At 31.4% G+C, this 26,942-nt stretch overlaps 1 protein-coding gene across 1 annotated transcript in view; it reads left to right on the top strand.

The window, feature by feature from the left end:
• LOC143062628 (uncharacterized) overlaps positions 1 to 26,880 on the top strand; it is a 35,692-nt gene extending 8,812 nt beyond the window's left edge. The window contains exon 2 of the mRNA XM_076234295.1: positions 23,529 to 26,880. Coding sequence (XP_076090410.1) covers positions 23,529 to 23,824 — 296 coding nt within the window. The 3' untranslated portion in view covers positions 23,825 to 26,880. The remainder of the gene's footprint in view (positions 1 to 23,528) is intronic.
• The last annotated feature ends 62 nt before the right edge of the window (positions 26,881 to 26,942 follow it).

Genomic DNA, 26,942 nt, shown 5'->3' with positions numbered 1-26,942 from the left:
AGTCTGTTTGTTTTTGTGTGGGGCTTCCCAAAACCCCAAATGTATCCTTAATAGATATACTTTCATTGTCTTATTTTACTTCCAAAAGAACTTGATGTTACTTCTAGAGGACTACAAAAGTCATAACAAGTAGAAAGGGATAGCTTTATAGTGTATGTGATCGCTAGATATTGAATTGATTTTTAAAAGGGATTATAACTTTTTTGAAAACACACATCTCACGTTAATCTGGCAAATGCAAGTACCAAATCATCGTCACAGCTGTCACTCGTCGGTCGTTTGGAATGTGACTACTATATAAAGGTGCAATGTTTGGATGTTTTGATATTGTAATCTCTTAGACGTTTTAATTGTAATTAAATTATCATCTTCTATTAGAACAATTATGATAATTTCAAATGAAATACGTTTTCAGATTGTTTAGAGCTTCTAATGAACAGAAAACGTAAGAATATATTTGAACCTACCTCCTGCCAAAACAAATTGGCAACTAGGCAAATAAGAACATCTGATGCTTATAAATTGCCATTAGTAATTTTAATAACACCAAAAAATATTCCATTAAATTCCTTATAGTACAGTTAAAATCCTATACAATAAGATAATAATAATAAAAGCATAAGCGATTGTTGATTGCATGTATATGTTGCATTATCGGCTAACATTCTTAATTGAATGGTTGCGTTTTAAATAGAGTAGCATGTGAGGTAATTGTTCACTTGATCTCAGACTCTGATATGCATATCATATAGTGAACCATTACTGAATATTTGACACACAAGTCATTTGCAATTCACCGAGTTTGAATATACTATTGAAAGTTCAACATTCGATGATAGGCAAGTTCTCCCTCTAGCAAGATACGGGTATCTGGGCACCTTTGTTGTTATATCTGTCGGAGCCAAACAAATAAAGGCCATAGGACCCTTGATTTGACTCATTTATGGTTGCGTGTCCCCTATGAAAATTAAACCAGAAAAGCGATTCGGACACTTAAATCTTCAATTGTGTTGTTCACTTGTTCGCGTAGAATATCTATTGATCAATGATGGGCATTAGAACTTCGTCCATTCTTACCTTGGAAATATGTGGCTATTTCTTTCAATTATATTAATTGAATAGAGAACTTTCAAGGTATTTTTCCTAGATTTATTTTGTTTTTCTTTTGAATGTGATTTTGTTTTTCTTTTGAATGTGGAACCTGGTTTTTGTTGAAATCTGTACATGGCTTTCGTTTATACTGTGGTTGCTGCGTGTCAACGTATACCCGCATGTCATTTACTCTTATTTCATCGGTTTTTGGTGAAATGTTCCAAAAGTTAAAATCAGCTCTTGTTTGTAGTACAAGAATGAGCTTATAATAAATTCTCAGCGTTTCATCCATCCAAATTATGTGGTAATCTTTAAATCAGTGGGTTAAGACTAATTTTATAGTCTGGTAGTTTAACGTTATGGAGATACTAGTTTGACTTCATATAGTATACCTTTAGGTGAGATGATGTTTTAATTTCACACTTGTTTGTTGAACCATGTTTTGACTAAATCATTGTCGTAAATCTTTGTCGTAAATCATAGTAAAAATGGAGGTAGATACTTTCTAGACGAATTTTTCTAAAAAATCCAGCGGTGGCCCTTTAAAGGAAAGATTTAACCAGAGATAATCCTACGCAATAGTACACTAATGGGTACAAAATGAAATGTATTTTTGTTAATTTATATAAATGAATCATATCCGTATTTGTGAGAAAAACAAGTCCTACCTACCTTAATAATTATCATGTGTTTTTAATTTACATATATAGTTGTTTGAGGTATGATTACTACAATATCAAACAATTATATATATTTCAAGGCAAACGTAGAAACTAGTTCGAGAAAAGGGAGTGAAGGCATAACTTACATATAAGTAAATAAATGAATATAAATAGCATTACATGATACGGTAGATCCATAATTATTAAACGTTTTACAATGTGTAGGTATATATAGTCTCTCTCATGGTAACAAAACACATTTTAATGAATGGGGCCATATACTGCTCCAAATTTTAACAAGACGATATCATGATTTGGTATGGGAACATTTGTGCCACAGATCATGCAACATCCCACATGATTTTTTTCCCCCACTTATTTCTTTTTCATGAGCAAATCGACAGGATCTGCATACCCTTCCAGACAACCTGAGTTTATCTGTAGATATTGGTGTGGTTGGTGTTGTTCAGTCTTTAGTCTCATATGTAAATGTTTGTGGGATCTGCATACCCTTCCAGACAACCTGAGTTTATCTCTAGATATTGGTGTGGTTGGTGTTGTTCAGTCTTTAGATGTAAATGTTTGTGAGTTTATCTCTAGATATTGGTGTGGTTGGTGTTGTTCAGTCTTTAGATGTAAATGTTTGTGAGTTTATCTCTAGATATTGGTGTGGTTGGTGTTGTTCAGTCTTTAGATGTAAATGTTTGTGAGTTTATCTCTAGATATTGGTGTGGTTGGTGTTGTTCAGTCTTTAGATGTAAATGTTTGTGAGTTTATCTCTAGATATTGGTGTGGTTGGTGTTGTTCAGTCTTTAGATGTAAATGTTTGTGAGTTTATCTCTAGATATTGGTGTGGTTGGTGTTGTTCAGTCTTTAGATGTAAATGTTTGTGAGTTTATCTCTAGATATTAGTGTGGTTGGTGTTGTTCAGTCTCATATGTAAATGTTTGTGAGTTGATATTTGTCTCTTGTGAAAGTTCGTTTTCTGCTATGTTGATAGTTTGTATTCTGTATTGTTTATATTAATCGATGTTCATCACTGACATTTCTTACAGAAGTATTCCATGAGTCTACTTTATAATTTTAAACTTCAAATTAAGGAGATCTTTCCAATGAGACAACCCTGAGAGACAACCATCCACCACAGTAAAAAAGACGTGAATATAAGCAACTGTACCCATACCATAGTATTTAAAGCAAACATCTAAGGGATATTGTAATAGTTCTGATCTCATTGAAATATCAGAAAAAAGGGTAGTAAAGTTTGAAGCCAGTAAGTCATTGGTCATCATTTGACACAATTCGATTTTATTTCCTATATTTTTTACAAGATAAAAATGCTTGTGTGGCGAAAAAATTACAAAAAAACAGTACAGCTGTCAGGCCAGACGACACTTTTCTTTGATCTCGTGACGACTATCAGCAGACGACATATTTCTCCAACATACACCTACATCGATACGATGGGAAAACAATAGCTCTCTAATCAGGGTCAATCAGTACATTATGGCCATCTTATGTCCATCGGGATAGATGGACATGATATTTTATTGCTTTATATCAATGATACTTTTTTTAGAAAGATAAATCACAGATTAAAGATGGTCATCAAGCTGAAACTAAAACAATATTTATTTACTAGGTTACGGTGTGTAAGCACGATTACAACAAAATAATGGCTGGTAATGTCATTAATAAAGAAAACATCTCCTTTGATCGATTGCATTGCATTTCGTAGACTGTATGCACACAAAGTGGGACCAAGTCGTACTAATTAATTTAGAAAGGGTCTATGTACCGAAGTTTTGTTCTACAAAGAACCATGGATGTGTCCTTTATTTAAGTCTGCATACTCATTATAATACACATATAATTTGTGTTTACACATTGTTTAAAAAAAAACTATTGCTGCTGTATACGACTTTCTTTAATGTGAGTAATACCATCAGCCAGACCATCTAGAGAAGATCGAAATTTATAAAGAGAAGATCGAAGTTTATATTGATTGAAAATTCCTACTAAAAAGTGTTGCAAAGATTTAATATTTGATAAAGCATAAATCCCAGACCACCGGCGACGGGAGATAGAAGCTCTACCAACTATGCAGAACACTCTTTTGTTAGCTTTTGCCTCTAGGGCTTGTATGAGAAAACTTGATCATAAGGGATAGGGCTTACTGCTTTATCAGAGGAAAAAAAATGATTAAGCTTTTAAGTGTGGAAAATTTGTGTTTTTATAAAATGTCGTAAACAAGTTTTTTTTTTTAATAATTTTAATGGATTTTTAACATTTTTATTTCAAATTTAAGAGGTTGATTTGAAAGTCCGACATACTAAACGAAATCACATATCCGTCAATATATAAATAGTAATACCGAAATGAAATTTTAAATAGCCATAAATATAATACAAGATTCAATTGGGATAGTATAGGAGATGAAGATTGGTTGATGCTTATCTTCTTTCATGTGCATTTTAATATGTAATAGTTTTAATGCAAATCGGCAAAGGCGTTCAAGGCTACTGGTATAAAATAGCCCTCAAATTGATTAGGCAAGCTAATCTCGTTTGTAAATAAATTAAATATTAAATTGAATACCTTGATGTCAAATATCATCATTTGCTACTTGGGAATTTCAAATTATGTTATTATTTAAACATCTTTGCAAATATGTTACATTTGTAAAGTTATACAATTTTATTTTTTTCATTTATTAAGTTAATTTTCGGGTGCGAAAAAGGGGGGGGGTGTAATAATTCATTTCCATTGTTTCTCTCGAATTGATAATCCGCTATATATATCATTTAAATAACCACTATGTTATTGCCCTTAATCAACTAACGTGCGTATTCATTAATGTGTGTGTCATATATATCGTTGACCTTTTTCATGTTTTGTTTTAAGGTAGTTCAGTAGTCAAAAAAAGTTCGAATTATTTATTTCATCTATGGTATCTTTTCCACGCTCTATTCGTTACACAAAATGTAAAATATATCTAGTTAAAACTTCTTGAATACAAATAGTGATTGAATATTGTTTTTAGGCTGACCAGACTTTGTATTTCCAGTGGCGGATCCAAAAGGGGGGGGTCCGGGGGTTGGAACCCCCCCCCCCTTTACTCTGGGTTGGGAACCCCCCTTTTTAAAATGGCTGGATCCGCCACTGATTTTTTAGTCTTTGCGATTAATCAGCTTAGTCTTACTCCTTGTATTTTTATGTAAAACTTGTTGTGCTAATCAAAACCATATAACTTATTAGAATAATGTCAGAAACAGTAAAAAAAAGGGGTAATTTCAGGTTTTAAGACCTCTATGATAATACGAATTTAACCTTAAGAGTTTTAAATGACGAAAGAAGTTTTAAAAAATCGACATAAAACATGTCTGAGACAAATAGTATAATGACAAATATATAATTAATATACATAACTGAAAAAAAATATACCTCATGCATATACGCCTTGGATTTGTTAATAGTAGCTAGTTTCTTTCCCATGAAACAATAAAAAATGGCTTTAGAGAAAATATATAAATTCCTCATCTATCTTGAATAATTTGTTCGAACGTATTCAGACTCGTTCATTTCTAATTATTGTAAACCATCTATGATAGCTACCCACGGATGTATTCAATATATTTGATAATATAAAATGAAATTAGTTAAAAAAAATAATATTTGATACTTAAAGATAAAACATGAATTTGTCGCCAGTCCGTAAATTACTTTTGTTACAAATACTAAGAATTATCATTTATTTTTCTATTCGCTATTAAAATCACATAATCAATATATCTATCTACTTCATCGAAGCAGCAGTAAATGAAAACGAATCGTTTGATTGGTCATGCTGTCGAAGTGGTGAATGATAAGAGATGGGGTGATTGGTTCCTAATTGTCAAAAAGTTTTTAATTTCACAAGATTATTTACTGATAAATTTGCGATATAAAATACTTTAATAACATCTGCAAGAAAGAAAACTGATTTTCAAATCAAGGTTTGAATGGATAAACACCTGCCATGCAGCTTAAAAATGCCGAAGTAGAGTGATGACCTGTAAAACTTTATATGTGTAATTTGATTTTTATTTGTTTTTCTTTTTTTCTTGGACTTAGGTAAAACATATGGTGAGTATAAAAGTCCTAGCTTGGATTGACAAGGAAGCAACCAATTGTTATTGTTTTTGCACACACAGAAACTTTTTCCTTTTCCATTTTTCTACGTTTTAAACTTTTTTCTTTCAATTGACATATCAAAATTAATAATTGAACCATTGTTTTACTCCCCCAACTTAATTTGATTAAATGTCAACTCTCGCCCATAGGTTATTTTTCTTGTCAGATCGAATGATCTAACGTAATAAACAAAAACGTATTTCGTTTGAAAGAAAGACATATCCTGTCATTGCAATTTGGTATATACGCCTATACGGTGCTTTGAATATATAAAAGTTTTGACTTGTCTTTACTGTCTGTCTTTGTTTCCAATTTGTTTTTTCTTTCAGGTTTGACCCTTATATTTTGTTTTTTATAATGATGTAGTTGGATTTTATTTTCTTTTTTGTCGGCTTTAATCTTTGCTAGCAAGCCTACATGAATCACCAAAAACATTTAATTATCGTTTATTTAAAGATACTTTGGAGTTTGAGAAATATTTAAAAATTTTGGATGACAGGCAGATATCCTTATCTCTTAAATTTCGAATTTCGAACATGAGATTTCCAATAGAAACTGGAAGATGGAAAAATATAGAAAGAGAAAACAGAAAGTGTGTATTGTGTAATTCATTTGCCATTGGTGATCAATACCATTACATTTTTAATTGTTCAGCTTTTGATAACTGTAGAAGACAACACTTGTATTGCATTTCACTATAGAAATAGACCAAACACGTTGAAGCTTTATGACTTAATGAATTCCAAAAAATGTATGGAACTGAACGAACTATCAATAACAAATTAAACTTTTCTGGGTGAACAGTTGTGAATGCCTCTATCTGCTTTCGTACATAATTTATTTATGTAATTGTATTGAAATTTGTATAATGATCTCTATACCATTGTAATTTGGTTTGTGAGAATAATGATATATATATGTCTCGTACTCGTGAATAAAAATTTAAATGCCAGTTTTTGCATGTCCACCATAGCAAGGAATCTTTAAAGCCAATCGTCGCTGTATGCTTCTAAAATGTCGTATGTGAACTTGAACATTTTTGTAAATAGCAGTGAAATAAAAATTTTGACATTTGTGGATTACCTAAATTGTATCACAAAGTTAGGGTTAGGGTTAGGGTATTCACAAAGTAATTATACAACTATTTTCAAGTTTACATAAAACATTTTGGAAGCAAACTTAACAAACAATTGAGATATTCAATTTTGTAACATGTCATATTTCAACGCTTTGATTAGCCTAACTTTATGGTATTTTGGAATATCAAAGCCAAGTCGACTTGTGTCAAAAAGTAGTTTTATCCCCAAAAAAGTCAAATACAACATTTTGCAAGCCCAGCGACGCAATTTGTAATTGTTTGGGCATGAAAAATCATCAACACAACTTGACATATTGTTTAGCGTCACACAACTTGCTTCTGTTTTGTTGTCCAATTCCTTGGTCGTCATTCAATATTTTCTTTATTTTTAAATGTCGAACCCAACGTCCTTCACACGCTTTTTAAAAATGATTCCTGTAAATAAACGTGTAAATCAAATCGGACACTATAAATAATTCCGGAGGCGGCCTTGATGAGTAAATGATTAATTTATGATGATTTATTTGCATACATTACCAATATGTTAATAACCGCATATATTGCACCGTTTGACCCTTTTACTATAACTCTTGTCATTTTCTAAATTCTAAATAATTCAAAGTTTATTGACTAAAACACAGAATCGATTACGATTTTTTTAGATTCCGAATGATAAGAGTCTGATTAGCATTGAATTGAATGATTTTGATAACTTCATTTTAGAGAGGTAAATTAGTTCAGATCAACAGATACTTCTGAAAGATGGGCATATTTGTAAACAGCCGAGTTTGACCTAAGCAAATGCCATGTTTCAATGTCTTATACAAATTTGAGATTTGGTCTTTCTTTAAAAGGCGGCTGCCGTGTACCTTGCAGTTATTGATGGATGTCTTTTACACATAAATTGTTTTAGCCAAACAAACAAACAAATTAAACATCTTACAAACAATTTGTGTACTAGTATATGGTAAACCACAACAACATGTTTGCAGCACGATTTTCTGTATAAATTCTACGTAAAAAAGCTTATTAATAAATTTGGAGTAGGGGCATTAAGGCCTCGTTTTGGCCCAAGAAAATAAAATGCTTGATAACTTTTTCGCACATAATGTTTAGAAATGCATAGGGTCAAGAAATATAAATGATAAACATAAAGATTCTTATGTGATGACGTCACAACTACGTCATAATATGTACTGTTTTCACAAAAACGATGAAAAATACAGAATTTATGTAGTTTTCTATCTTTATTTCCGTTGTGGAAACATCGTGCGCAGCCAAGAAACAACAAATAATTTAACAGAAGCTTTATTATAACTATTGACAACATCTCACAAAATATAAAGTTGTTTCTTGGGTGCACACATACTTTTTCAAACTAAAATATACTTAAAAATTTGATGAAAAACAAGGAAAATCACGAAATTTTACAAAATATGCAAATTAAGTCATGATTGTTTTTCTGAATACCTTTTACCCTAGATACTTTTCAGTAATTTGAAAATATGTACGATAACTTTTAAATTTGCAGTAATTTTTGGGCCAAATAAGGGCCTTATTGCCCCTACTCCTTTGAATACGGGTTTTTAAAAAAGGTTTTATATACAATAGTCCTGCTTGTCGATATCGTACGACAGTGAGAAATAACCAAACTTCGAGCACCAAATATCCTAAAACAATTTTTTTTATTACATAGTTGCTCGAAGTACAAGATCACGTCTTATTATAGAATGTATAAGTCGCAAATGTTTCTGATGATACAAAGTTTTGAGACAGATTATACCTTTAAAATGGTTGGTATAGTTGAACACTTTGTATTAGTTAAATTATTCTGAAATCGGCTATTGAAAATAGATTAATACCTTTAATTTCTGTGAATACGACATTACAAAATTATTGGATAGAGTAATTATTGTAATGTTGAAATAGGTATAATTGGGTAACAAATGATACTTTAATAAAGTCTGTGATTCTGGATTTTTTAATTGACATTATATTAACCCCCGCAAAGATCAAATTTGTAAATTGTGACTACTGTAAGCTGTAAGAGCACAATATATGATTGCTTGATTGATTGGTAGATTGATTATGGGGTAAACGCGACCACTTTTACCACACTTGGCTACAAGTTGGCAGTCAATGTTAATTGGTTTTCTAACTACTAACACAAAGGTTCCTGGTTCGATTCCCGTTTGGGATGAAAATTTCAGGAACTCAATTTTCGGCTCTCCCTTGACACCATCTGCGAGTATGGTCTTGAGGAAACGATGATAGTCCGTCGGAAGGGGACGATAAATGGCTGACCCGTGTTAAGAGAGAGCCACATCTCTTGCACGTAAAGACACCCTTATAGATTTCGAAAAAGAGTAGGCTAATGCCGCTACAAGGCAGCACTCGGAACCGCAAGGTGGAAAGGGATTAATATAAGTTGCAAAACTTGTTTCCCAATCCACTATAAATAAATATATGTTTAAACTAATGTTAATTGGTGAAGACGGAGTGCCTGTCGTAGGAAAACCTTCGGTAGGAAAACTGTTAATCAAAGTCAGTTAATATCCGAGTCGATAGCACCTTGCCGCAAATAGGGTTCTTAACAAACTTAAATGATGATAAGCAATTGATCACTATAGACGAGATACTTAGACCAAACGTCAATTTATGCCACAAGATACTATAAACTTCACAAACGAGCTACATAGACCAAACGGCAACTGATGGCACAAGATACTTTAAACTTCACCACGAGCTATTTAGACCAAACGGCAACTGATGCCACAAGATTCTATAAACTTCACCAAGAGCTATTTAGACCAAACGGCAACTGATGCCATAAGATTCTTTAAACTTCACCAAGAGCTATTTAGACCAAACGGCAACTGATGCCATAAGATTCTTTAAACTTCACCACGAGCTATTTAGACCAAACGGCAACTGATGCCACAAGATTCTATAAACTTCACCAAGAGCTATTTAGACCAAACGGCAACTGATGCCATAAGATTCTTTAAACTTCACCACGAGCTATTTAGACCAAACGGCAACTGATGTCATAAGATTCTATAAACTTCACCAAGAGCTATTTAGACCAAACGTCAACTGATATCATAAGATACTATAAACCATGTGCTAATTCATGGTGATCTAAATAACATAGATTAATCTTTTTGAGTTGAATTTTAAAATTGAGAATGGAAGTAGGGAATTTGTTAAAGAGACAACAACACAACCAAAGAGCAGAAAACATTAGGGATCACTATATCAAGAACACGACATTAAACAGTGATACCAAAGAATTGTCGATGTACCTTCTTGAATACTTTTCTCACCTGCACGTGTAATGAAAATAACGACTAATATATCTATTTTTGAATTGAAAAACAAATATTATTAAATTTCTTAGATTTTCAATTTGCTAGGCGCTATCTACATTAAATGCAAAAGTTGTTTAAACTATCGTATAAGGTACACACAGTTACATGTAAATTATGGTAATGTGTAAATGTGCATTTATTGAAATTCACTGATTGCTATCTAGATAAACGGAATAGAAACACACCCGTTCCTGATACGAATATAACCTCCTACCCAATATGCATTGCTTGTTTTATTAATAATCATAGATGTTATGTTATTTAATGAATGTTTAATATACTAAGTCCATATAGATTCTGATCTCGCCTTCAAATTCATTGAACGCGTGCTTAATATTAATATAGAATTATAAAACTTTCTATCGGATACCATCTTAATTTGTAGAGCGCAAAATTGCTTGTTTAACAGGGAAATAAATTCTTGGTTTCCCAGATGTTCTGTAGACTGAAAAAAATGTTCTAGACGTCAACATCTATGAACGGTTTTCCACAGTTCATGGTATGTGTTCTACAGTTCATGGAACACAGTTCCAGGTCGACTTTCTTTCAAAGACAGTTGCACTACATTCTCTTCTACTCATACAATATACGAAATCTTCAGCATTTTGCGCAGGAGGGTTTCACTTTGCTAAACCTTTTTCTTTTACACATATCCAATACGAAGATGTTTGTTGTTTCGTAAGTGGGTATATTGAATAATTTGTTTAACACCGTAGAAAATGCAGTAAGCACAATGCACATTTCTGGAATCAAAAGCAGCATAAATAAGAAAGCACACCTTTTATGACTGACTATGCGGTATTGGCTTTGCTCGTTGTTGAAGGCCGTACGGTGACTTATAGTTGTTAATTTCTGTGCTGTTTGGTCTTATGTGGAGAGTTGTCTCATTTGCAAGTATGCTACATCTTTTTATACAAACTGTTTCCCACCCCTATATCTAAAAATATTAAAAATTCATAGTATATAAAAAGGAGACGAGTGTTCCTTGTATTTTCTTTGAGCAGTCGCTTATGTAATCCGAAACAATATATAGCTGACATGTTGTTTTGATTGCATTACTTACATTCATTTCCATATACTTGTAGTAAATCTCTCCACGTGTCTCTCTCAATACCATATATCAATTACATGACGGAAATTTTTTTGACTAAAAGGCAATTTGATTCTATGTGAAAACAATGATTAAAAAATATCTAAAAATAATGCAGGAAATATTACCTTTGATGTAACCATATTTTGACATGGGTTTTTATGTATTCAGTGGAAACCTCGATGATTTCCTAAGGCATTTTACGTATTTAGAAGTCAAGGTAGTTGATAAATTTTAAATATTAAAATGTTGGTTGTATTTCAGGTGAACTCGATTTCCGCAAAATGTTAGTTCATATTCTTTTTAATTTAAAGAAGGGTTTCTTTTCTTGTGCAATCTTAATGTCTTGGAATTACTGAATTATTTTTGTAATTAGACTTTTCCGTTTGAGTGAACTAATATGTTATGTTTGTGCAACAGATTTAAAATTCATGGATTAATCATGTTAATATCAATTTCATGAAGTAGTTGATGCAATATTTTATCGACTTAATTTCAAAATTGATGAAATTTCAAACGATTTGAAAAAAAGTAGTAAATTAATCTGTTTGTTTAAAAGAGGAAGTACATTTCAAGTCACCAGAGTGTAGAAAGATATATAATATTTGGTTTTTGCATTAAGTCATAAATAATCCACACGAGAGAAGTTTGTCTCTGAAAGTGATTTAGTGCCGCCATACTGCAAATAACACAACGGAGGCCTCCTTTGATTTTGTTCATAAAAATATACTTAGAAATATAAAAAGTGTGAATTAGTCTTTCAAAGTGTCGCGGGTTTCAAAGTAGACTTGATTGTTATAGACTTTGATCTGTTAATTTTATGTCTATTTTACAATAAACCGTACTAATAAACGCGACCGGGTAATATTCTGAGGCTATTTGAATTGTTTATTTTTATTTTGTGAATGTTTTGTTACATTTCACGATTGATTTCATTTTTCTTTAAGATGTTTATTTCATACATATTACCAAAACAAATATCCTTTTCCTTAGTGGCGCCTGTAAATGACCGGAAAAGAAAGAGAAAAATAAATTCTCTAAGGTTGTTTGATAGTTAAAAGTAATAAAAAATGAAATAAAATAAAGTTAAGGTTTAATTTTCTCACCTCTCAGTATAGTTTAAAGTTGGTTTGTGGGTGGTAACAGAGGTCATTCCTCATTGACAGGTAAAATACAGTGCTTATGAAGGTTTACTGCCGTTGAGGTGTTATTGTGGTAGGAGGTTAAAGTCATCTGTCGAAAATAAATGTTTAAACTATTATATCAATTTTCATACGGAGTCCTAATTTGGAAAGCGACGTATACTTGTTTTTATTCAAACAAGAGGAGATATATAGACACAAAAAATTACAGTTATTTCAGCTATAATTATTTAAAAAATCATTTTGCATGCTATGGTCATTTAAGAGGCTATTATTTTTTGTTTAAAAAAAATCTGGCTTGGTCAATTTTGTGTGTGGCTCACGGTAACTAACAAGTATAAATTCATGGATGCATGTTTTTGGCTGAATTTTAAAGTTTCATGAACACATAAGTCAAGTATAACGAATCACTGTTTTGATTGAAGATTACATCTCTAGAATTTAGAAATATGATTTCATTTTATTAGAATCTTTGAATGTTGCTGCTGGTGGACTGTTCGTCATTTAACCCAGTAGACAATACTTAGCAATTTTAGGATTTTTTCGCATACAAGTCTTAATTTTTAACACCTTCGACCAAATTTGACCTCAGATGGTTTGTCTATTTTTGAAGATCTCATTTAGTCGTATACCAGTACTAGAAGCTTTTGTCAACACATCACTGGTCATCATAAGTGTCCCTGTTGGACTTAATTTTAAAAAAAGGAGACATTTTTTTTTAAAGTGTGGTTATGGCTTTGCTCATTGTTGAAGGCCGTACGGTGACCTATAGTTGTTAATTTCTGTGTCATTTTGGTTTCTTGTGGAGAGTTGTCTCATTGAAAATCATACCACATCTTCTTTTTTATATTATGCTTTTTCTATATGGTTCCTGTTCCAATCTTGAAGCTATTTCAATATAAAGCCGCCCCTCTTATTTGCTGGTCCATGTTTTACGAAATATAGCCGATAAATTTCAGTAAATTATACACATGTATACAAAGAGACAGACATTTAACGTGTCACCTATTACTTGACTTTTTCAAGATAATCTAAACAAGAAGACGGAATTTTAAAGTAATTGTAGTGTACGTTCATAAACGTTTAAATATGGTGTTAAATTTTTTTGAATGGAGTGCAAGAAGTGATTTATTAATACTTCAGCTCGCATGAATAGTGATGATAATGTAATGTATAGTCTGGTTATATATATTTGTACTGGAGGTATTTTAGATTTTTTATGCAATTGACGTAAGGCTAACACGACTTACAAAACATGTATGTGTAATCAAATTTCATGTTGTTACAAAAAACGTCTGATATGATATGACACGTCGATATACCTTCTCTCAATCGAATATTTATTTACATTGATCAAGCCGATAGAAACACAAGATATAAGTGTTCATTTAGAGATGTCGACTTTTGTTTTGTTTTAAATGTTAAGAAAACGAGTTGCCCAACGAGTGACGTATGCATGCATAATGACATCATCAGATAGTTTATCCAATCAACGTGACATATTAATTAGAGCTTGCTAGTTTTTTAAACGCTAGGAATATAAACTTTCTTTCTTTCAATTTACCAATTCGCCGTTTCAGAATCTGAAGGACTATGGGTAATCGTACACCAAAATGAAAATAACGTTACGGCATTGGTTGAAATTCCATTGTTTAGAACGTTTTAAACCAATCACAACGTTTTGGTGTACGCTTTTGAAGATATCACTCCAGAATGCATTATATTCTGAAACTGTTATAGATTTAGATACAAATAGTTTAGGTTAAACGTTCATCATTTAGTTTCTTAAAGTCACATAAAACCGGTATTTACTGCTATTGTTCCATGTGTATGACCTTGACCACTGATCCTTTCTTCATGCATTTGAATTATTATTTTATGTTTCTTTAATCACTCTGTAATGTTTATGTCATGTTGTAATTAATGTTATGCTCTTAATGGGCCCTTTAATTTGGAAAATAAAAATATTGTATTGTATTGTATTGTATGACCAATCAAAAATATTAAAATTCTTCACATATTGGCGGTAACTTAAACACATGTACGTCAACTAATACTTTTTCCCATATCTCTGAAAATTGCATGATCTATACTCGTATAGACAAAAAGCAAAAAAAAATATAATGATATTCTTTAAGTGTTTGAAAAGGAACGTTGGATGCGCGTTGACGGGTAGTCTTCTTGAACAAGTTTTCATTTGCTTGTCAATGGAAAAGAGACTGCTAGTGTGTCTACAGTATATAATATTCATTTATAAACGACTTAACTGAGAATGTCCAGACGCTGATGACCCTTTCACCACTTTCTTCAGCCTCAAGTCAGTAGCGTAATTCAGTGGTTGTCTTTGTTGCTCTATATATCATATTTATTTTTCGTTTATTGTTCCGTACCTACACCAGACCGTTTTCTTGTTTGAATTCTTTTTCATATTTTTCTTTTTTTTCGGGACCTTTTAAAGCTTGCTATACATGTAAATGCGATATAGGTTTTGGTCATTGTGCTACATAATTTGGTCTCTTGTGAGGAGTTGTCATATTAGCAACTTTACCTCATAGTCTTATTGTTATGTGATAAAAGGACAAATAATACAGAAACGTCAAAGCTTTGATAAAAGTTGTCATATTTAAGTTTTTAGACGCAGAAATATTCGGTCGAATTGAGAGTGATGCCTGCATGGCGGGAGACGCCTATACCTGTCGATGCATCCAGTCTGACTCTGATTGGAGTTCAGGCCTTAAAGTCATATTCTCTCGTTAGGATATTGTCAAATGGATTAACGAGTCTTTATGTCGTTCATGTCCATATCAGAAATTGCATTTGTTTTGTATATATAAATATAGAGAGTTCCACTTTATGGCGACATTGCAGAACAAAAAATCAGCAACCCACAAATTCAGAATACGCGAACTAATTATTTGAAAAACAATATTACAAGGGAATATTGTCGAAAAGAAAGCAGGTAAACGCCAATAAGACCATGTAAGTTCTTCAACAATGATATTATGTAAATTTAATTTTTTTTCTGTTCGAAGTTCACCCATTTGCACTTATTACAAAATGATACGCATGATTGACACCTCTTAATTTAGACTACTGCATGACAAATGTTGTATGTCAAAGTTAGTTCACCTTTCTAATTCAGACGATCGTTTTCAATTAACAGGTACAAAGAAGTCAGCTTAATCATCTTTACCCTGAAAAAAACTAAATACATGTGATACATTTTAGCTTACAGTCTATGATCGCGCAGGTCTTACGCGAAACATGGTGTTTCTGCAAACCTTGTAGGCATCAGTGTCAATTAATCGTTCACTGACGTCGACCTCAGTGAATATGTGTTTGTATATATGTATTTCAGTGAAACTGTTTATTGTTCGATTGCTGTCTCACTTACGTCCCTTCATCTCTTATCATTGGTGATTTTATGTTTTTTTTAACTTTTACCTTTTATTCATTCTTATTTGTTTACCTTTTTCATTTTCTCTTTGTGTTATATTCTTGTTACATTTTGAAAGTGACCTTAATTTTTCCCCCTCCGGCCATCATAGATGATTCAGAGTGATTAGCACAAACGATCCGTATAATTGTACAGAGGATCAATGACACCAGTATTGTTTCTTTTATTGACACAGAGTAAGGTTTATAGTTATTTTATGAGTTACAGTTTTATGTGTGTGGTTGTTTATTTATTTTCGGTTATATTGTCCGGAACACTATCCCTCGACGTGTCAAGTCAGGATCATTTCGCAGACGTTTCCTAACAATTTACTTATCGTTAAAATGCTTTGGGGTTTCTTCTTGAGATAAATAGAAGTAATTTTTATTGAAAATGATTTTACCGAGTGTGTTATTTAAAACTCCTTTTACTCTGTATGGTGTCTGGTAGGCCTAATAAAAATACAATTAAAGAATCAATTAGGATTGATTATAAACGTATCTGCACACCTATCATCAATTTATAACCAATCAAAAAGCGCCTACCACGTCGATTCAATACCATGTGGTTTGTATTTAGTTTGATAAGTAGCACATTTTATCATAATTTTTTTGCCTATGTTCTTCTTATTGGAGGAAATAAAACTATAAATCAAATTTGAACGATTACATTTGATTTAATTTGCATCCACAACTATTTGCAAGAGGGTCTATAAGGATTACATTTGTTTAGTTTGCTTCTATGATTTTTCTTACAAGGGTCTACAAGATTTTATTCTTTTTCGAGTTCTAATCCTAAACATTGATTGTTGAAGGTTATGAATTCATAAAAGTGTGATCAAAGTATTAAATAAGAATTGTGTATTTGATTATTGAATAAGGAGACAAAATCTGACTCAATTTTAAAATTAATATAAAACTTTTGTAAAACTTTTATTAGGAATCGATATGAAATTTATTTGCTCTCGCTTCAAAACACACGAAAAGTTCGACAATCCTCAAATGTTTCTCTGTTTCTATATAAATCTCATTAAATTTATTTTATATTTCCATACACTGTACGAATATTCTATATATATATTTATACTTGTTATAAATAAAATTACTTTAAAAATGTTATGCAAATACACATATAGTGTAGATAGAAAAAAAAGCATTAATAAATCTTATCATTTCAATATAAAAGATTGTGGAGTTCTATTCATGTATTTTGTGCCGTTTGATTGTTGTCTCATTAAAGTTTTCATAGTTTTCCTTTTGTTCATATTTACATTATTATTTTAAGAATGATACTCTATTTGGGAGTGTTGCAAAATGTCATTTCTTAGTCGACAAGGATCATGAGATTATGAGTCTTTAGAGAGCCGTAAACCAGTCTCGATACTATGCTTCATATAACTCTGTAATTAGACTAGTGTTCCAGATCAGATTTGAATACTGTTTAATGATTTTCAATGTCAACGCGTCGTAATTAGTTGTATAATGAAAGAAGTATATTGAAGTCAACACAGTACTTCCTTATGCAAGTCCTTTCCTATATATAAAACATTAGAAGATACCAAGGGGACAATTATAAACTTCAACAAGAACAGACAACTCCATGGTCAAAAAGGGATCATGAAATGACAAAAATCAGCCCACAAAACACTAAAAAATATTTTTGAGAAACATGAACTCCGCTCAAAAATGTTGGTGAACTCAATGTGTTTCGGAATGGTAAGCAGCTTATGTTCCAGTAGTGGCACCTTAAGTTTAAAGCTGCTTAAAACAGTTAATAAATACATGAACATGTTCGTGTATGTGCATATGCAATGCCTTAAAGGCCATGTAATATTTAAATACACTTCGTAATTTAATACTTTTTCAATTAGATTATGGCTTGTCATGTTTTAATCCATTAATGCTTTGCTGGAATGCTCCAGAGAGCAATGAACATCGTGATAACAACAACCATGAAGATTCAGTGAAAGAACCAGATGAACACAATATGAACAGTTTAAGGAATGTTTCCCTTTTGAACCCTAATCTACGAGATAGCGTTAAATTTACTCATACTCCAACAAAAATTCCTCAAATGAGTTAGGCACTGAAAACCACAGCTATCTGTATTTTATAGTGATCGTTTTAAAAAATAAAATTGGGGCTTTTGAAGCTAAGACTTGAGTATATATTGCACCCAAATACCTCTTTATAAATAGATTGCAACCCTCTTTGTTTATTTTTCTGTGGAGTATTTTGTACAGCATCAGTTTTTTTTATCGCCGTCGGCCTTTTTATTCATATTTTCAAAGTTAGCATATATATCCAGATTTGGTAAGCTTTAAAAAAATAAAGTGTATTATAGGCTCTATCTCTTGCAATTTTAAGGAATATAATTCTATTTAAACAATTGCGTTTTTATCCGAAATAAAATTAAGGCTTACTGTTAGAAAAAAATAATTGCTTAACACATTGATTTGAAATGTTTAATCTATTTCATACAGATGTTTTATCACAGCTTTAGAAACAAGTTTATTTTGTAACCAAAACATCCATCATATACTAGTATGAAGAATTACACCAATGATTAAATGTCATTGAGCTTTAATTAACTTTATGTACATGTAAGCACCCTCCCTAATATTTTGATGGATCTTCTGGTAACTCTCGTTTTTTTTCAAACATGAAAAGAAAAAAATAAATCTTCTCTTCGTTAAATATGTTAATGAAAATGAATAAATTGTTTTCATGTATATTTACCATTGTTACTTGCCGTGTGTGCCTAGTGTTTAAAATGTCTGTTTTTGTTGTTGCGTTGTTTGATTTGATTGTTTTTAGGGGGAGGGGTTGTTTTCTTGACTGTAGTCTTGGTTGCCGTTAATCTAAGTTGGTGTCGTCTTTCAAATAAAGTGAAAACGATGTAATGTGTAATGAACGTGCGTTCCAAATTTTCTGGGAATCTTAAACTCAAATGTTCCAACATATTTTGGATGAAATATGGATAAAGTTCATAATAGTTTCGAAAATCATGTTTGTATTTATGAAAATGACGGACCCCTTTTACATTTTTTTTTAGTAAAGTTATCGCAACAGTTAAGAAAAGGGAGACATTTTCAGTTTGAAGAAAATGTCTTGTGCATTGACTATATTCATGATGAAAAATTATGGTAATTCAGATTTTCACCAGACGATGTCAGACGTTGCTCCGTGTGCTACTGGAGATCTGACCATGAATACAAATCAGTTTTAAACTCAGAAAATCTTGATACACTAAACATATAAAAATTTAATACTGTTTGTTTTAGCTTTCATACTGTAATAAAATGTATTTATCGCTACGGCAATATGGCTGCCCTTCTTTGATGTTCAGCAATTCTGTAAACATGGTGGCAATAAAAATCTCGTGAATTCACGTTTCTTGGGTGATCTGAATGAGAGTGGGTAGATTCTGATGACTTTTCAGACACAGTAATGCAATTGTTGTCACATTTTATTTTAGCATATTTAAAATGAAAACAACATAACTTTTTTATATTGTTCATTTGATTTGAACTTTTATTTACATTCTACAAAACAGATATACAGCATGGAGTTAATAAAATACCTCATAAAATTAATATTTAAACAAAGAATGTTGTTGGAAATAACAAACAATATATATTGCATACTTGGTCATGTTTTTACTATGAAAACCTATCTCTCTCGACCTGAACTCTCTCTCTTGATCTCTCTTTCGATCTTCGCCTCTCCACCCGAACTAATCCAGCCAACAAAATACTGTTTAGGTTGTCGCTCGCATGCCTGCCTAAACAAGTTTTTATAAGAACTTACAGGATTCCAAATGTAGTCTGTGTTTGGCTCTTAAATGGTGTTTGACTTTTTTCCAAGGTTATACAAATGTTGTGTCATTCTATCCCTGGTCCAATCCTCGTTCACCTAGTACATTACATCAAAATTGTAATCTTGCTTTTCATAATTATACGAGGAGTTCCATCGCTATATTGCAATGTTAAGTAATCCTCGTGACACGCTCATGGTTTTATGCTTAACTCAAAGGAAACCAATTTCAATATTCTTGTGAACATGAATTTAAACAAGATGGATAAAGCGATAATTTGTTTTTATCCATTTTATCTAACAATATATTTGATTTATAACATTGTATTTTTAAGATCTTTTAATATTTAATGTCTTACTTATTAGTGTGAAACGATGTGGCAGACACGGCCATATTCAATTTATTCAACGTTTTTATTATTCTAGCGTGAAAAGTGACAATTTTTTATCAAAGCATTTGATTTTAAACGATCAATACACGCATTTATTATTTGCTTTAGATTCTTCTTTAATTCTGTAATACCAGTGTATTTAGTAAACATTCGTTTATAATTGGAATTCGATCAGCATTTGTTTTAATTATTAATTACTAATCAAAATTATCATCAGTAACAAATAATGTAAATATTTAAATGCGTGCTTTTAAACAATTTTGAACCTGATGACCCGATGGTTCTCTTTCTTTAGTGGATATGTATTACCGATGTTAACGCAGGCGTAGTTGTCAGCAGTACAAGAAATATCATATACATGCAGTCGATCTCTGTATAGTTTACTGTTTACAAAACGTTATACATTTCCAAAAAATAAGTAATTTTTTATCCTTTGTCAGATTTAGCATAACTGCTCTGAATTTTTCGGCTTTAATGCTCTTCAACTTTAAAATTGTTTGGTTTTCAAACTGTTTTAGTTAGATCGCCACTGTTGGGTTCTGTAAAAACGTAACTGGTATCTTTGATGGCTTTTCAAAACTTTTTTCTTAACACAATACATGTCGTGGGTACGAATCAACCTGGCAATGTGTTGTTTTTGCACGTTCACTTGAAAGTTTTCACAGAGATATTTCACAGTCTTTGAAAACAAATATTTATTTACATAAAACAACCTGTATTATTCACCTGGACATGGTCTGCCAGTTGTGCTTTTTGTGTGCTTGTGGGCCATTCCTTGTGACGTTAAGAACAAAAAAGCACTTCGAACGAACCAAATTCATTAAAATTCAGTATTATTATTTTTATTTCCTAATACACATTTAATTATTCAAGGAGGAATAATTTGTATTATAATCAGTCAAATGAGCTTCTCTTGATCAGGCCAAAAAGAAACTAAGATATAGACCAAATTGAGTCAATCAAAATTATCTCTTGGTCATGGTTTTTTCTGTTCTTTGTTTGCATTTTTTTTTTTTTTTGGTGTTTTTGACATTTTTGTTAGACCATTAAAAGTAGTTATTATAGAGAAAACCAGAAATTGCTCTATTATTATAATTTTCGTCATAGATATATTACGTTATAATTTGAGTTGGTTGGGTAAGCAGGATTAACTTTTTACTTCGTTTAGTGTCTCATTTCACAAAAACGATATGAAGAATTAAGTATTCCTAAAACAGTATATGCCATCTTTGAAAATACTTAAATTCATACAATTTATAATGAAGAGTGCAACTTTTCCTTCAACTCCGTCAAGTTTGAGTCTTAATTGTCCTCATTATTAAATAATTTAGACCGAAAAAATGTTGATCTGAATTTTCTTTTTTAATTAATATCGCCATATTTCACACAGCTGTATGTAAAGTACATTTGTGATGTATAAGACAAGATGATAAAAAATATAGTTTTAAATTCTTCACCTTTTACTGTACAATACTTATAACAATATAGTATTTACATGAACATATGTAACATAAAGGACCACACACACGTTTATTAATGACTCTGTAAGGAAACAAGGACTGTTTCAATATTTATATAAAATGATGGAACGACGACGTCATGGCGGCATCCATTTGTCTAAGTGTGACAGAAAATGGCTTTGTACAAGGTTAAAATTGAGATAACAATTATAAATTTGGTGCGACTGAAACACCTTTGTAGTTTCAACGCCCAAACTTTAATACCAGAACTAAAAAAATCGAAATCAGTGATGTTTAAATACGTGAAATGAAACTAAATGAATGAATACTCCGCGCCAACAATATATATATTTATATTTATATATTCGAATGTTGATAAAGGGGTTGGTTACAAGTCTACTTTTCCTCCCTAATTTCGGAAATCCCAAAGAATTGGCAACCCATCAAATAACACCATTCGTCTTTCAATTATCGATGACCAGATGACAATAACCAATAAATCAACTTTCTGCATTTGTAGAGACAAAATTGACATAATTTCAATCCTGTTATATTTTTGTGTGACTTACCCAAAATAAGTGATGCAAATATTTCATTTGAGAATAAAAAAAAAATGTGCAAACCAATAGCTTGTTTTTAGTTTAATCAAACAGTTTTTGCTTTGGGGGAAAATTAAGTCAAATTGTTGCGTTTTTGAGGTCTTATTGACAACATAAATATTACTAGAACACACCCGTGATATCGCGGGTCCGTGACTGAATTAAAGTATATAACTATGTGCAAGCCTTATCTTAGTATTAGTACTGTCATCTGATAAAGTCATGCAGATTATAAGATACACAATTTTCTCTGCTTTCAAATCTTTCTGTTTGAACCCGTCGAACTGGAACTTATCAATTATTGGTAATATTAAATATTTGGAAAACAAAAGGGTCCTGGAATGGAGTATTTTTTAATCAACAGCATTGTCCTATATTAGTTATAAATAAAGTTGAATTCTTTGATTCGCTGTTTTACGTCATGCCCGCTAACAAATTGAAACTTATTTTTAGTCCAAATTTTTAGTATTCGTATTGTTATCTTAGAAAGTCTTACGGATTAAAATACTACAATAGGTAACAATTTGACAATTTAGTAGTGTCAACCCTGTGATTATGACCCGTTTATATAGCATATTAATCCTGAATACACCGTTTGGTGGTGCGCCTGTCAGATGCGGAACGTACAGATAAGGTAATAGGTAACAGGTGATTATACTATTGGTATCGGTATCGGACTCGACCCGGAACTTCCTAATTATTGGCGATATTAATTACGTGGAAAATAAAAGGACCTGGAGTGGTGTAATTTTTAATCTACACCTCTGTACTATATTAGTTGTATATAAAGTTGAATTCTTTGATTCGTCGTTTTTACGTGATGACGGCTGACAAATTGGACCTCGTAATTTTAGTATTATAGATGACACTGAAATAACAAGTCTATATCTTACTATTCGGGTAGTCTGAAAATTAACCTCAGTTTGAAAGGATTTAATAATTTACTGGTGTGCAACTCCAGGAGACAAATAATGGCTCTTGTCTCCTCCTCCTCTTTTCAGAATGTTTTATAAAGGCAACAGTAGTATTCCGCTATACAAAAATTATAAATTGATTGAGAAAAAACAAATCCGGGTTACAAAATAAAATCGAGGGAAACACATCAACTAAAAGAGGAAAACAACGGAACAAACAGAAACACAATTACTTTCTATTAGTAATTTGAGCAGCAATAACGTATTGTTCTTTTAATTAACATATATTTATTTTTAATTTCAGACATGCAACAGATTCATCTTCCATCAACTACACTTGCTCCCACCACAGTAACGTTACGGAAGCGACGGCGGCCATATTCTAAATTTCAAATAGCAGAACTTGAAAGGGAGTACAACAACTCCACATATATTTCAAAGTCTCGCAGATGGGAACTTTCACAGCTCATAAACTTGTCTGAACGACAAATCAAAATATGGTTTCAAAACAGGCGCATTAAAGCTAAGAAAGTTGTAAAAAGGGACGATACTCCGACTAAATCTCAGGTACCGTGTATGCCTCAGTCTATAAATCAGTGATTTGAATAATGGAATTGAGTATTGTCCAATGAAATGGTTGCTTACATCAGGACAAGCACTTAAAAGGATAAACCAATCATCTTCTTTCAGAGGAGGACATAGGCAGTGATGCAAGTGAAACTGGACGCCTCAAATGGTGCATTATTATTGTGTAATATTAGTTGTCTCAATTTTAAGGTCCCATTATTGTTTTGGTGTTATATTTTTATGTTTTATATTTTTTCTGGTAATGAGATTACCATGACTATAATCAAATTTGAAAATCCTTTGTATTTATGTAAATAGACCGACCACATGCAGTTACACATTTTTCTTGTGTTATTATTTCAAACTCTGAAATGTATGGAATTATTTATTTGATTCTTACTGAACTTTTTACATAGGATTTTCTCATTTGATAAATTTGCATAATTTGTCGCATTTGCAATAAGGTGTCATTACGGGAATTTTAAAAGAGATTTAAGAGGAAGTAAAGTGCACTTTTAGCAATTCTCAGAGATGCCAATATCTTGCCAATATATAGATTTATATACTTGCAACCGAAGATTATTGTCTACTTACATGTATGTCTTAATGAAATTCTTATTCAATTTTCCTCAATCGATGACAGGCTGTTTCCACAGACAATATGCTATCAGAACGGCCATTTTATTTTTAAGATACCGCTATTTATATAAAATAAAGATTCCCTTAAAGGTATTTTATATCTTCATTCGACTTTGACAAAGTCCTAAAAAATAATAGTGGTGCTTGTTTAAGATGGTACCTAACACTACAGGGAGATAACTCTGTACAGTCAGCTAAACGTTTTAATTACGTTGTGTTGTAAAAGGCAAATTAAGCTTCTCAATGTTCAAAATTAGTGGTTGTCAAATGGCTATATAACCAGTGTAATTTTTTTTGAATTTTTATATTTTTGTTAAAATGTCAAAGTAAATACTTTTATGAAAATAAAACGAGCCAATTAATTTTAGCGAAAGTGTTGGGTACCACCTTAACAGGAATTATAAATAACAAATTGATTTTTATTTGAAGCAAATTAGTATTCGTGTTGTATAATTTTAAAACTATACATATGAAAAAAGTTGATTAGTATTTAACAATCTGGAAGCACAGCTCGGGGTAAATGCTTAATTTCTTCCCATGGTTAGGTATGTGAATAATGCGTTTTGCTGATGAGGATTTAAGGCCACGAAACCATGATTAAATTTGAAATGACACTATCTCAAAAGTTCAATTCAGAAAAGGCTTTTTTTTTCGGACCATTTTAGTTTGGTTTCAATGACGCTGTGACTTCACCCCATATCGTATTAGGGAGATAGAAGTTGAATTTCTGAGTGAGTGTTAGCACCGCCAAGAGTATAAAACCAATATTTCAATCAAAGTAGTTCCATCAAACCTAACTTAAATAATAATGCTACCAAGGAGAGAACGAATTATATCCTTCAGCTTCTTAATATTTAAATTACCTCCCCTTTTAGTTTTTATTGACAAATTACATAGTTTACCTAAAATTACATTAACTTACATATAATTCTCTCTTTTTTTTTGTATGCACATTTTGTAAACTGTTAGACATAGGTAAATGATATTGTTTCTTGGTTAATTTAGTTTTTTGGTTCTTTGTACGTACAGTGTTAAAAACTTTGGTGTTCACGACAATATAACATATCGACATTTTACATGAAACTAAAAGGTGTATTGTATCATAGGTTATCAAAAATATTTTTATTCTTCTTGGTATCATTTTTTATGATTTGTATATGATACATAATGTATTAAATTTATATATTTTGGGCATTTTTTTTCCTGAAAAAAAAAGAGAACCACCGCAATGATAAATAGCAATCGGATATGTTATCGATAACATCGAAAAAAAAAAGTTTATGGTATATCATCACGCCACACGTGAAAATTCATTTAATGCTAAGTTTTTTCATTTCAAAAACAATTTATTGCTACATATTTTGTTTTATTTTTCTCTTCAGGGGCGAAGGTTCCAATGTTTCTAGACAATTCGATTTGCTTGTTTGATATAGAAATATAAGTTGTCAGATTTACATACGATATTTACACTTAGGTGATTTTTATATTATGGCGGACGTACATGTCACAGACAAATGCGATATAGTGTTCACTCTTCAAAGATGATCAAATCTATAGAAAGATAGGAAATCTTAATTAACTCCCGCTTCATAGATATATATTTTGTTTCCTGGTTTCTGTTTTAAATACCTAACAATGATTTACTCTTGAAATGACTTAGTGGACAGCAGTTTTACAAGATGTATTTGAAAGAATTTGTATTACTTCAGACATTTTGAGCCCTTATCAAACTTATAGCGATGAAAATTGTTTTACTCTTTTGAGTTTATAAAAGTCTATCTCATCAATTTTTATCTATTACCGAATAAAGCAGAGAATTCTGATGATTTTCAGTTTTCTTTCTTCAAAATCATTTTTCAAATTGAATATATCATTTTTAGTACATTTATTTATTTTTTATGTATATATTTGAATTATATGAAAGATGTTGTTTTTGAATAATTTTTGCTGTAATTCTCATTGAACAACAGAGTTAAGAGGGAAATAATTATTAAGATTTTAAGTGCAGAAAGGAATAAGCCGCTCTAGTATACTCTGTAGTTGGCGAGATTTTCAATAGTTAAATATGTGCGATTCTGGGTTTCTTTCCCCGGCTTCAAATTGTATTAAAATTCCGATTTGCAATTTCTTTTGACAATTTCATCGTTCGTGCACATGCAGAGATGTGTTACAACATTGGCTCAAATGCATTGCTTTGGAAGGTTTGAACTATCAAAAGATATTATTTTTTGTACTTTTGGAGATGGTTATGAAATGTTGAAACAAATTTATCAATCCAAATTAACGATTTGTATATGGATAATGCATATATGATTAATGTTTGTAAGTTTATTCGTTAGATTGTGTTTAGTCTGTAATTTAAGCCAAAGCCATTTTATCGACGAATTTCTGCAAATGCGATTTACTAAGTAATGAAAGTAGATATGTAATAAAATTTTATAGATGTTTAATTTATTTATTAGAGTTTCCTATTCACAACATGAACCATAAAGCTTAAGTAGTGAGGCGTGTT

Source organism: Mytilus galloprovincialis, chromosome 2 (assembly GCF_965363235.1).
Source record: "Mytilus galloprovincialis chromosome 2, xbMytGall1.hap1.1, whole genome shotgun sequence".
NCBI classification, from domain to species: Eukaryota; Metazoa; Mollusca; class Bivalvia; order Mytilida; family Mytilidae; genus Mytilus; species Mytilus galloprovincialis.
This window is presented reverse-complemented; position numbering and strand designations above follow the sequence as displayed.